This window comes from Narcine bancroftii, chromosome 7 (genome assembly GCF_036971445.1).
Source record: "Narcine bancroftii isolate sNarBan1 chromosome 7, sNarBan1.hap1, whole genome shotgun sequence".
Classification (NCBI taxonomy): domain Eukaryota; kingdom Metazoa; phylum Chordata; class Chondrichthyes; order Torpediniformes; family Narcinidae; genus Narcine; species Narcine bancroftii.
In genome coordinates this window covers 13,544,526-13,557,543 of record NC_091475.1, presented here as the reverse complement: position 1 = coordinate 13,557,543, position 13,018 = coordinate 13,544,526, and the positions used below count along the sequence as shown (strand labels likewise).

The 13,018-nt window shown below is 39.0% G+C and overlaps 1 protein-coding gene across 15 annotated transcripts in view; it reads right to left on the bottom strand.

Annotated features, from left to right (window-relative positions):
- The window catches only part of dyrk1aa (dual-specificity tyrosine-(Y)-phosphorylation regulated kinase 1A, a), a 225,845-nt gene that overhangs the window by 156,958 nt on the left and 55,869 nt on the right, over window positions 1–13,018 (bottom strand). For all 15 annotated transcript variants that reach the window (XR_011341584.1, XR_011341583.1, XR_011341582.1 and 12 more), the window contains one exon: window positions 6,197–6,396. Coding sequence is in view for 12 of the 15 variants with exons in the window: in XM_069888860.1 (XP_069744961.1) it covers window positions 6,197–6,396 (200 nt within the window). In the remaining 3 variants the exon portion in view is untranslated. The remainder of the gene's footprint in view (window positions 1–6,196; window positions 6,397–13,018) is intronic.

Below are 13,018 nucleotides of genomic sequence, written 5' to 3'. Positions count from 1 at the left end.
CTCAGTGATCATCTCCTCTTCTGTACCAGCGCCCCTGAGCCTTCTGCTCTCTGATCTTTAATCAGTGGTAGGGAAGCTATTGGAGAGGATATTCAAATACAGGATTTTGCATTTGGAAAACCATGATCAAATTGGGGTCAGTTAGCAAAGCTTTGTGTTGGGCAGGTCACATCTTACAAAAAGACATGACCTGCCCAACACAAAGCTTTGATAACTGTTTTTTTTGAGGAGATGACAAAAGTGGTTGGATGGGGTAGGTCTCTAGATATTTTACACGTATACTTCATAAAGGCATTTAACAAGGTTCATTATGGTAGATTCATAATGTAAAGATGGACTAGATCAATGGTGATTTCCGATTTGGAATTGGATTGACCATACATAATAAAGGGTAGTAGTGAACACGTATTATTCTGACTGAAAGTCTGTGACCAGCAGTGTTCTGCAGGATCAGCATTGGGACCAACTGTTTGTGACTGGATAAAAAGGTTGGTGAGTGGATTAGTAAGTTTGCAGATGACACAAAAATTGGTGGAGTTGTTGACAGCGTAGAGCAGCTATTCTCAACAGGGGTCATACAGCCCCCCAGTGGTCACGGCATATTTAAGGGGGGGGGTGGGGGGTGCACAGGCTGAAATGATAAAATAAGGTATCTGTATTCCCATATCCTTCTGTTCTATCTTCTACCGCACTCCTCGGTGCCCTGCCCATATACTGTGTATATATATATATGCTTTCTTGGTTTGTCCTTCCAAACGGCAACACATCACACTTGTCCACATTAAATTCTACCTACCATTTTTCAGACTATTTTTCCAGCTGGCCCAGATCTCTCTGCAAGCTTTGAAATCTTTCTTTGCTGTTCACAATGCCTCAAATCTTAGCGTCATCTGCAAACGCGCTGATCCAGTTTACCACATTATCACCCAGATCATTGATATAGATGACAAGCAACAATGGTCGCAGCACCAGACCCTGAGGCACTTCTAGTCACAGCCCTCCAGTCTGAGAAGCAATCATCCACCACTACTCTCTGGCTTCTCTTTGTTCAATCCAATTGAACACTGAGCATATGAACCTTTGTGACTAACCTCCCATATTTTTTTTTCTTTGGCTTGGCTTCGCGGACGAAGATTTATGGAGGGGGTAAAAAAGGCTCCAAATGTAACCCTGGACACTATAGTAAAACATGAAAATCAGTAGACACCATGGATGAAGTAAAAACACACAAGGCTGGAGAAAGTAGATCAAACAGTGCCCTTCATATAGCAAATGTGAAAGCCTGAGGTGTCAAAACCTCCCATATGGGACCTTGTCAAATGCCTTAATAAGGTCCACATAGGCAACATCCACAGCCTTTCCTTCATCCACCTTCCCGGTAACCTCTTTTAAAAACTTTACAAGATTGGTTAGAAATGACCGACCACGAACAAAGCCATGTTGACTATCCCTAATCAGTCCCTGGCTGTCCAAATAATTTTATATCAGATCTCTTCAAATTTCACATTCCAATAATTTACCAATTACTGACGTCAGGTTCACCGACCGGGCTATAATGTCCAGGAAACACACACAATGGTGGAGAAGCTCAGCAGGTCAGTGTCCTTTATGTAGAAAAAAACCACCTAATTGACACCTCAGGCTTTCACATTTGCTATATGAAGGGCACTGTTTGATCTACTTTCTCCAGCCTTGTGTGTTTTTACTTCATCCATGGTGTCTACTGATTTTCATGTTTTACTATAGTGTCCAGGGTTACATTTGGAGCCTTTTTAAGTAACGTGACCTCCCCTCCGATCCTCCAGCTCCGTACCCGTGGCTAAGGACGTTTTAAATCATTCTGCCAGAGGCCCTGCAATTTCTACACTAGCCTCCCTCAAAGTCCGAGGGAATATCTCATCAGGTTCTGGGGATTTATCCACCCTTATTTGTTTTAAGACAGCAAGCACCTCCCTCTCTTATATCTGTATAGGTTCCATGACCTCACTGCTTGTTTTCCTTACTTCCCATGACTCTCTGCCAGTTTCTTGAATGATTACTGATGAAAAAAACCATTTAAGATCTCCCTCATCTCTTTCGGCTCCATTCATAGGCAACCACTCTGATTTGAGGGGACAAATTTTGTCCCTTTTGCTCTTAAAATACCTGTATAAACCCTTAGGATTTTCCTTCACATTACCTATACTTGCTATATACATTTCTCTTCTTCCAAACTAGATCCACAATATCCCTTGAAAACCAAGGTACCCTATGCCTACTAACCTTGCCTTTAATCTTGTCAGGAACTTACAAACTTATACTATCAAAACTTCACCTTTGAAAGTTCTCCACTTACCTCGCAAATCCTTGCCCGAAAACAACTTATCCCAATCCATGCATTCTAGATCCTCTCTCATTCCCTCAAAATTGGCCTTTCTCTAATTTAGAATCTCAACCTGAGGTCTAGACCTATCATTCTCCATAATTAACTTGAAAGCACCTTAATAAGGGATCCCACATTGCAATCTCTCTAGTTGGTACTTCTATATATATTTTTTTAAAACTTTCCTGAATACATTTGACAAACTCCACGCCATCAAGACCTTTTACAGTGTGGAAATCCCAGTCAATATGTGGAAAGTTAGAATCTCCTACTATCTCAACCTTTCTTCTATCTCTCTACAAATTTGCTCCTCCAATTCTTGTTGACTATTGGGTAGTCTATAATACAACCCCAATACCTTTCCCGTTCCTCAGCTCCACCCATATAGCCTCAGAAGACAAGGTTGACTCTGTCCACCCTGAGCACAGCTATATCTTCCTGACAAACAATGCTGCTCCTCCTCCTTTCATCACCCACCCCCTCCCCACTCTATCATATCTGAAGCAACAGAAGCCTGCTACATTGAGCTACTAGTCCTGCCCCTCCTACAAACAAGTGTCACTAATGGCCACAATATCATAATCCCATGTGGCAATCCATGCTCTAAGCTCATCTACCATTCCTTGCATTGAAATAGATGCACACGAGAACATTTCCACCACATACAACTTGTTGACTTCTTACGGTGCATGCCATTTTCACATGATCTTTTCCCTTTTCCACTATCTGCTCTGGCACTCTGGCTCCCATCCCCCTGCAAATCGAGTTTAAATCTCCTAGCACAGCAAGCCGTAGCAAACGTTCCTGCAAAGATAGCAGTCCCCTTCCAGTTCAGGTCGCACCTTTCCTGGAAGGGAGCCCAATGATCCAGAAACCTGAAGCCCTCCCTCTGCACCATAAGTTTAGCTGCACATTAAGCTGCATTGTCCTCCTATTTCTAACCTTACTAGCACATGGCACGGGTAGCAATCCTGAGATTACAATCCTTGAGGTCCACTCCTTCAACTTATCACCTAACTTCCTGAACTCTTCTTGCAGGACCTCCTCACCTTTCCTTCCCACATCATTGGTATCTATATGGACCACGACATCTGGCTGGTTATCCTCCTTCCTGAGAATACTGTGAACTCGATCTGAGATATCTCAGATCCTGGAACCAGGGAGGCAACATACCATTCGGGATGCTCAATCACTTCCACAGAACCTCTCATCTGTCCCCTTAACTATGGAATCCCCTATTACCATAGCTTGCTTCTTTTCCTCCTCTTCTTAGCCACAGGACCAGACTCCCTGTCCGAGACCTGATCGCTGTTCCTTATCCTTGGTAGGTCGTCCATTCCAACAGTAGCCAAAATGGTATACTTGTTATTGAGGGGAACAATAGCCAAAATAGCCCTGCACTGCTTGCCTGTTCCCTTTCCCTCTCCAGACTGTCAACCATCTACCCTCCTCCTGCCTCCTAGGTGTGATAGTGCCCATGTAACTTCTGTCTGTCTATCACCTCCTCTGTCCCCCGAATGATCTAGAGTTAGTCCAACTCCAGCTCCAATTCCTTAACTCGGTTTGACAGGAGCAGCAACTAGATACACGTCACAGATGAAGTCATCAGGGATGTTGCTGAGTTCTTGCGTTCTGTTTCAGATTCTAACATCTGTTGTCTCTTCTGGTTTTGTCATTTTAAAATAAGGGGGTCAATCATTTAGAACTTCACTAAGGAAACAACTCATTCACTCAAAAAATTAACAAATGGCTGATGATATTCAGAAGTAGAGAAGTAGAGAACAATTACTATTAGGATTTAGGATTGGACAGAAAGGAGAAGTTAAAGACCACTAAGATCTAACTTATGGCTGAGAAGACTTGAAGACTGAATGGCAAACTCCTTCTCATATTCCTTTTGTTACTTTCTTACAATTATTAATTTAAAATACCATAAAGCTCCTCTCAAAGATATTCCAGACTAGTTCTTTTCTTTCACAATGAACCAACAGACTCCAGAAATTCAAACATATCGACCACAAGTAGAACTTTCATTTCATGGCCCTGCTTATCATGTTGAGAAATGGTCGACTTTTAACAATGTTTACAAGAGGATACAAACACAAAAGTATTACTCTCCCCCACTCCAAAAGCCCTTTAGCTGAATATGGACAAATAGGCTAGCTTCCAGATCAAAGAGCTAGTTGAAGTTGTTACCCCTGTCCAGAAACCAATGTGACATCAGGTGTCTGGGTTTGAGATTTTCTCTTTAGTTTCTTTTCTAAACCAGACAGTTCTTGTTTGATTTTCTGTCAGAGACACCATAATTAGTACTCGTTAAATGGGCTTGAACAATCTTGTACTTCACAACTGCATGTTTAATATTTGAAGTAATATGCAAGGAGAGGCTTAAAGGGTTATGCCAACAAGACAGGTTATTTGGCTTGAGGATGAAAAAGATAAAATGATTAGAACAATGAAAGGAACCAATAAGGTTCCTTTGATAGGGAAGAACACGAGAGTAGAAGTTTACAATTTAAGCTGGGACCGTAAGAGTCAGTTTTAACAGACTGAAGGAAGCATTGTGTATGCTGTTACAGAATGGAAGACACAATATGTCACAATTACTATTGCATAGAGATACAGTGGGCAAATTGACAGATACAGATCACCACTATATAATAGGGCCACACCCTTTTAATCAGCCTTAAGATGATTTGACCCACATATTGATGTAACAATTTACAAATATTAATATATCACAAGTTATTGGCAAAAAAATGCACCCAAAAGAATACTGACTGGTCTGCCCAACAATTCAGTATCACTACTGCTGGTATCACTGTCTTCAAATAATGCATTGTCCTCAGTACCATCAAGGGGATTTCTAATTGCACACTTAAAAGCCTTAACAATAACTGCTGCTCTACAGTCTCCCAAGAAGTCTTCACCCACTCTCACACCTATGTAATGGTTGGACATTTCACTCTTCCTGCTCGTGTTATTTCAACTTTCATTTTTTTTCATTCTAATGTACTATGTTATTTGAACCCTTATGTCAGGGAATAGAGAGCAATAAGCAGAATATTCAATGTGTTTATTGCTTTGGTTTTATACAAGTTGACCTGTATTGTTGCAATAGGTAACAAGCCATTCAGAACTATACAATAATCTTGCTGGCCACTTTTCCCAACCACTGCCCATTTTCTCTCCGCATACCTTACAAAGATGTGCAGAGCCTCTCTGGTCCAATTGCATGTTTTCAGTAGTCAAAGGCCGTGGGTGGTTCAATTAAATGTTTCTGACAAGTAGCAAAGCTGAGGACAAGACTTAGCTGACTGTAATTTATGTTGCACAGTTCTTAAATGCCTCCGATTAAATGCCTTAGCTAGATATAACTGACAGGTGCATGCCATTCTCTTTACATTCTACTGGCAGTATTGCTGGAAATTTGTTGCTACAATGATGAAGCATAAATAAATGTTACTTTTGTTTTCCATGCATCATATTTGTAACTTGGTAATAATTGTCTGCCACTCCAAAATTAAAAACAATTTGAAAATTGTTAACTTTTAATTCAAGTCCACCAACATTGGAGGATATAGATCCAAATACCAAGTAAATTTTACAATGCACAACAAATTTACTCATGAAACATTTGTATCAATGGGAGAACCAATGGAAAAGTCTTTTCAATCATAGAATGTGGTACACTTTGGAAAATTTTTTCTTGGTGTGATTGTCAGACTTTAAAAGTACATTGGTTCATAAGTTAAGCCAATGTCTGCTGAAATGGTCCAGCAGAATGTGAATTAAGTGGGTCTAGAGTACATGATTCCAAATTAAGTTCGATACCTGATTAGTTACAGTTGGTTGAAGCTGGTCAGTGTATGATAATGCAGGCACCTGCTGGTCATTTACAGTCTGTTGATGACGGTCACTGTATTGCTGGTGAGAATGAGGCACCTGCGTAGCCATTTGAAGGCCAGCAGCATGAAACGAAAATGAAGGTGCAAGCCGAACGGTTGAAGGTTTGCATGCTGAGGTCTCTCCGCCTGTTGAAAGAAAGCAGCTGTTAGAATATTAATCCGATTTTTTTTTTTTTTTGTTTTCTGGCTCTTTGGCGGCCTATAACTCTATCTAGAAAAAAGTTTGACTAGAAACCTCCAGTATCTCTCCTCACATTTTCTTATATTTGAGTGTTAACACAAAGTATTTAACCCCAGGGGACACAAAAATCAACTTTCCTTCAATATTTGCTTAGAAAAAAAATTCTTCAACTGGAAACATAACCCCAAGTGATCTGTTCCTATTCACTCCCTGGTACCAATTGATACTTGCAAAAATGAAAATTACCATATTTGATGGCATACCTCCTCCCAACCCCACCAAAACCATTTTGGTGTGAAAATTTAGGAAAAATTAGCTTTTGTGTATTTACAGGAAAAACTTGGACAGAACATGTAACTAGGACATCAATAAAACTTGTTTCAATAGTGCAGTAATTAACAATAGAAATTTTAATAAGAGAACATTAAAACAAATGATTATCAGTCAAAAACACAATAAAACATCAACGTTCTGTAACAAAGACTTTAATTGTCTTCATTGCCTGAACATTCATCAGCAAAGCCCAACAATTCAGTATCACTACTGCTGGTATCACTGTCTTCAAATAATGCATCATCCTCAGTACCATCAAAGGGATTTCTAATTGCACACTTAAAAGCCTTAACAATAACTGCTGCTCTTACAGTCTCCCAAGAAGTCTTCACCCACTCTCACACCTATGTAATGGTTGGACATTTCACTCTTCCTGCTCGTGTTAGTGCATGGACCTTTTCTCCTATCCATTCGTTCCAGTGTTCCCCCATGTTATTTTCAAACGGCTTATTTATACACACATCTAAAGGCTGCAATTGGCTCGTCAGACCACCAGGAATCACAGCCATCTGGGTTTTCAGTTTGTGCACATTTTTTTTAAAGCATCTTCAGTGCTGTGTGCTCTGAACTGATCCCAGACCAGTACAGGTTGTTTTTAAGAGTTCAACAGGACACCTTCGCCATATTTTCTGCAAGTATAACCAGTATCTCATACACATGTAAAGAAAATCAGAAAGAATACAACAGTTAGCCAGTTGCCGATTCATATGAAAAATAAAGTAATTAACATATAACCCATTTATCAAATTATTTGGATAAAGAAAAAAGAAAACCTATAAAACTAAAACTAATCCACCCCCTCCCTCTAATCAAGGTTACCATCAACTTCCAAAAGGAAGTTTGGAATCAGATAGCAACCTCCAGGCATCAGACGGCAAACTCCCAGAATCTTCAGAGTTCTTAATTCTTCCAATCATAATATATTCCAAGAATGGGCTCCACATCTTAATAAATTTAAATTTTCTATCTTTAATATTGTATCCAATTTTCTCCAAGCTTAAGTAAGACATTACATCATGTAACCACTGTGCATGGGTAAGTGAAGAATCATCCTTCCATTTCAGTAAAATTGCTCATCTGGCCATCAGCATAGTGAAAGCTATAACTTTTTCCTGAGCTATAGTTTTAACTCCTTTAACATACATAGTTTTGTTGGATGGTTCATACTGGAATTTCATCCATATTCCCTATTTGGTTCAGTTTAAAACAAGTTATTTTCGTGCATCTATTATCAACATGAAATTCTAATATTTTGACTTCATCATCCGCTGGCATTTTCTGTACAATCGATGTTTTTGGACGTAGAAACGGTGCTGTTTCATGGACTGGTAACACCATCCTTCTTTTCCAGTAAAATCCTTATGCTTTTGCTCTTCTCCTAAGCTCCTGGCCTCTTATGCTTCATCATCTTGGTTGAAACACATTTCCCTGCTTCCCTTTCATTTAGCACCCAGTTTTTTTTTAAACTCCTCCTCAAGTTGTGGCCAACACGGGGCTGGACAATGAAGATTACGTTTACCTTTTTTAGCAGCCTCTAGCTGTTTTTCTTGCTTTCTCCATAAACGTACCATTTTTGCTGTAGGTGAGGCTCCAAAAACTTTAGCTGCTGCTCTATTACCTAGCTCCTTAGCATACATTAGAACTTTTAGTTTGTATGCAATAGTGTAGATTGAACACTTTCCTCCAGTCGCCGTCTTGCGGATGAAAGCCTCCACTACAGTGCCAAAAATGACAGCTCCAAAATGTCACCTTTGCGTACAAGACCCGGAATGATTTTTGAGGCAATTTTGGGGGGGGGGTGGGAAGAGAAATGAGGGGTCTTGTATGTTGTCAAATAAGATAGTACTTGTTCAAAATAAAGAAATCTACGCATAATTACACAAGAATGATATCAAGGAGCAAATGAAATCACAAATGAGTGAAAGCCATGGAGAAGAATAAATGGGAGATAAATATATTGAAATACAGTCACTAACATAGGGCAAAAGCAAGAGTTTCTGAAATGAGCCCAGGAGAACTTCCTTGAATATCATATTTCTGTTTGAAACAGAAGGTGGCATTGCTGGCCTTGGTAAACTAGAATCTAAAATTAAATTAAACAATTGGAGGTGAAAATGGAGATGTTTCACCTGCAGTATGGTTAAATTCCCACAAAAAAGGATACAGAAACTAAAGTTAGGTTGATTAGAGTAATCTAGAGGAGAAATAAAAAAACAAAACAAAATGAAAGATTGGAAACATCCATAGTCATGGTCATCCATCCATGGTCAGAAAACATCCATAGAATGAAATGATCAGTCAACGTTTCTGGTTGGGGACCCTTTACCATGTCTTTAAGATAATAATATTACAAGAGCTGTGAAGTTTGCTTTTTGACTGAGAGAATGCTTAAGGATCTCGGCTGGATATACCCATAGAATTAGGAAGCATTCCTAGTAACAAATGATTTGTGTTTTTAGGCAAATATTAATAAGAAATTAAGTTGAGGCTTTCTTATTTGCTTAGAAAAAATGAACAGCATCAATATTGACAACCTTGCTTTCTGATCAACAGAGACCTATCCGGATAATTGCTTTGAGAGAAAGTTAAACCTCATACTTTGGATTAATGTTTGTGAATGTATGCAAATACTTGTTTTCAAAAAGTCAAAATCTTAAAAATAAATATGCTACAAAATGTTTTAAACTGCAAAATCAGAAATGTAAAATAGGGTAATCACAAAACTTAATGTTTTTAAAAAATGCAGTTTGCTTGTATTTCAGCCTTTCCTCCTATCCTTTCTTCCCACCAAAAATAATGCTTTCACTGGAAGAACTTCAATTCAGCAGGCAAATTTCCCAATGTAAACTCTGGGCAATCTCTGGAGATTCCATAAGCAGTCCAATGATAGAGCAACATTGCTCTACATGGAACTGATGGGTGTTAGGTGGAAGATTAGGGCCAATCGAGTCTCAAAACTAATAAACATCTTATTACACTTCACTTGTGAATATGCAGGGGTCATTTACAGCACCCTGTTCTCCCGTTGTGGTCTCCTCTACATCAAAGAAGAAAAGTGGAGTTAGAAAAAGTTCAAACCAGTTATGATCTTGTTGAATGGAAGCAGATTTGAGCAACTATATGATCAAATTCTGCTTTTAGTATTGTATAGCAAGTTCCTCTTATCCAAGCTAAATTTTAGGATCATTGAAAATTCTTTGCTCTATTTTTGGCTGAATTGTCAGAGCATTTTGAATAGGGTTTTAACAGGTTTTACTGCATGCTGTAGTATTTAGATCCAATATTAAGTACAATATAATTAATAGAACCAATTAACTATTTGTTTAAAATTCATAAAAATCAATGTTTTTAAATTAAGTGTGTATGCTAATGTATTGAAATGTTAACTCAGCCAGTTCTATTACTGAAATTCTGATCACATCCAGGTTTGTTAATTAACACAAAACTTTTGATTAATCCACAATTTTGAGACAAGTCCCTGCTCTTAACACAAAGACTGCTTTTGCAATGCAAACTGAAAAATGGTGTTGCGTTGAATAATCTTTTCACAGTATACAATATTGGTTGAATGAATAGTGTGTTAAAATTCTTTACTCCAGTGCACCAGTTTACTTCTGAGAAATTAGTTGTAAATCTACCTACAAGGCAAAGTGCAGCGCAGGAATCCAGGATAATGTCACCTTCTGGCGTAGTATTCCTATCCCAACTCTTATGTTTATGAAGCTATACGTATTCATCCTCTAAGCAAATTTGTATGTCAATAAAATGGCAGTAATCAAAAAGACATGGCCATCAGAAGGAAAGAAAACTTCTTGGTCCACGTGTCCAGATCATCTAGACCAGGGGTGGCCAACCTTTTAATTTTTAGACATACAGCACAATAACAGACCATTTCAGACCACAAATACATACCGGGGGTATAGGTTAATTGGACGGCATGAACTCGTGGGCCGAAATGGCCAGTTACCGTGCTGTGTATCTAAATTAAAAATTAAAAGTTGACCACACCTGATCTCGATCCTTTTGCAATCTCAGATAACATTCTCCACAATCTACTCAATTTTGGTATCATTTGCAAATTTAGTAACCACACTACATTGGAATCTATGTCAAAGTTCAAAGTTAAGATTCATTGTCAGACTATGTACATGACATCACATACAACCAACCCAAGATTCTTTTTCCTGCGGGCCAGGCAGAATTTCTACTTTTCAGTAACTGTAAACTGTACTCAAGAAAAAAAGATATATACATAAAGAGTGAAATTTACAGAAAAAATGTAAAAATGACTGTGCATTATATATTACTGAATGTTTATGTTTTTGTGTAATGTGCAATGCAAAACTCCTTAAATGAATCTGATCGTGGATGGATATCAGCTATTCCTGAATCTGGTGATACAAATCTTGTGGAACCTATATCACTTTTCTGATGTCAAGAGTGAGAACAGTGTGTGTAGTGGGTTGTGTGGTCCTTGATTGCTGTTGCTCTTCAATGTCAGCCCTGTGGTGGGGTTAAATACTGACGGAGATTATGGGGATGTTATTGCCAATCCGCACTGATTGCAGTCTGAAGGTGAGGAAATCCAGGATTCAATTACACAGTGGGGTATTGAGGCCCAGGTCTTAAAGAGTTTCCTGATCAGTTTTAAGGGGATGATGTTGTTGAATGCCAAATTGTAGTCAATAAAGAGCACTCTGAGGAGTCACGTGATGGAGTAGTGGCCAGTAGAATACCAGCCCTCTCCAGAAAAGAAGAAAAAAAGTGAAGAAAAAGCAAAGCCCCAGATACACAAAACACAACAAATAAAAGATAAAGGTGTGGAGAATATGGCACCGAAGAAAGAAAAACCAAAAACGGGAAAAAAAGGAAAGATGCCGGAAGAGAAAGGCGAAGGCCTTACCTGCACGAAAAAGCAGGGACCTGCCGTGGAAAGAGGTGCCCGCTCCTCGAGGTTAGTGGAGACCCCGCAGGGTCGCGACCTACCGACTGTGGGACTGCAAAAATGGTTCACTGAGCCAAACAGAGGTGCGCAACTGTGCAAGACAAGGAGAACATCGACGGGAAGGGGGACTAGCTGTGGAGTGAAACTCCACAGCACGAACAGCTGAAAGATGTCCGACAGCAGTGCTCCCAGCTGGAGGATAAAGAAAGCAACGGAAAAGGGAGGAGTGAGAAAGAAAAACGGAAGCAGGAGACCCAACAGATAACCAGCCCAGAAGAGGACCAACATCAAAAACCCATGAAAAAAAAACCCAACAAACTGAGACAAGCAGCTCAACAAGAAAGCCAGAAGAGACACAGATACAAGGAAGAGAAATAGAAGACACAAACCCTAGAGCAGACACAGAAGAAGAAGACCAAGCTCTGCACAAAGGAATAGGAGGTAAAATGAATGGACAGTACATAGATAAAAAAATTTTCAAGAACAAATGAAACCATTAAAAGAATGGTTGACACTAGAATATAGTGAAAAGTACAAAAGAAAAAGTGAGTAGAATAGAGCTGGTCATAACAGATGAAGGGAAAGGATTAGAAAATGTGGAAGAACGTGTAATGGCAGTAGAAATAGAAGTGAATGACTTAAAAAGAAAATTGGAAGAAAGTGACAAAAAAATTAAAAAAACACAGGAGTTGTTAGCTCAGAAGATGGATATAATGGAAAACTATAGCAGGCGAAACAATATAAAGATAGTGGGCCTTAAGGAAGATGAAGAAGGCAAAGATATGAAAGAATTTATAAAAGAATGGATCCCAAAAGACCTGGGAATGCCAGAAATGCAGGAAAGAATGGAAATCGAAAGAGAACACAGAACATTAGCCCCGAAACCACAGTCACAACAAAAACCAAGATCCGTTTTAGTAAAATTTCTGAGAAACACGACAAGAGAAAATATATTGGAGAAGGCAATGAATAAAATTAGAGAAGACAAAAAACCACTGGAGTACTAAGGTCAAAAAAAATTTTCTACCCAGACATAAGTTTTAAGCTCCTAAAGAAGAAGAAGGAGTTTAACGCAGCAAAAGCAATCCTATGGAGAAAAGGCTATAAATTTATGTTAAGATATCCAGCGGTGCTTAAAATAGTTATCCCAGGGGAGCAGAACAGACTGTTCTCGGATCTGGAGAAAGCACGAGAATTTGCAGAACGCCTGCAGGACAGAAAGAGATGAAGAGATGTAACAAGAACAAAGAACGACAAACTACATATAAAGATGTAAAAATAATGTATAC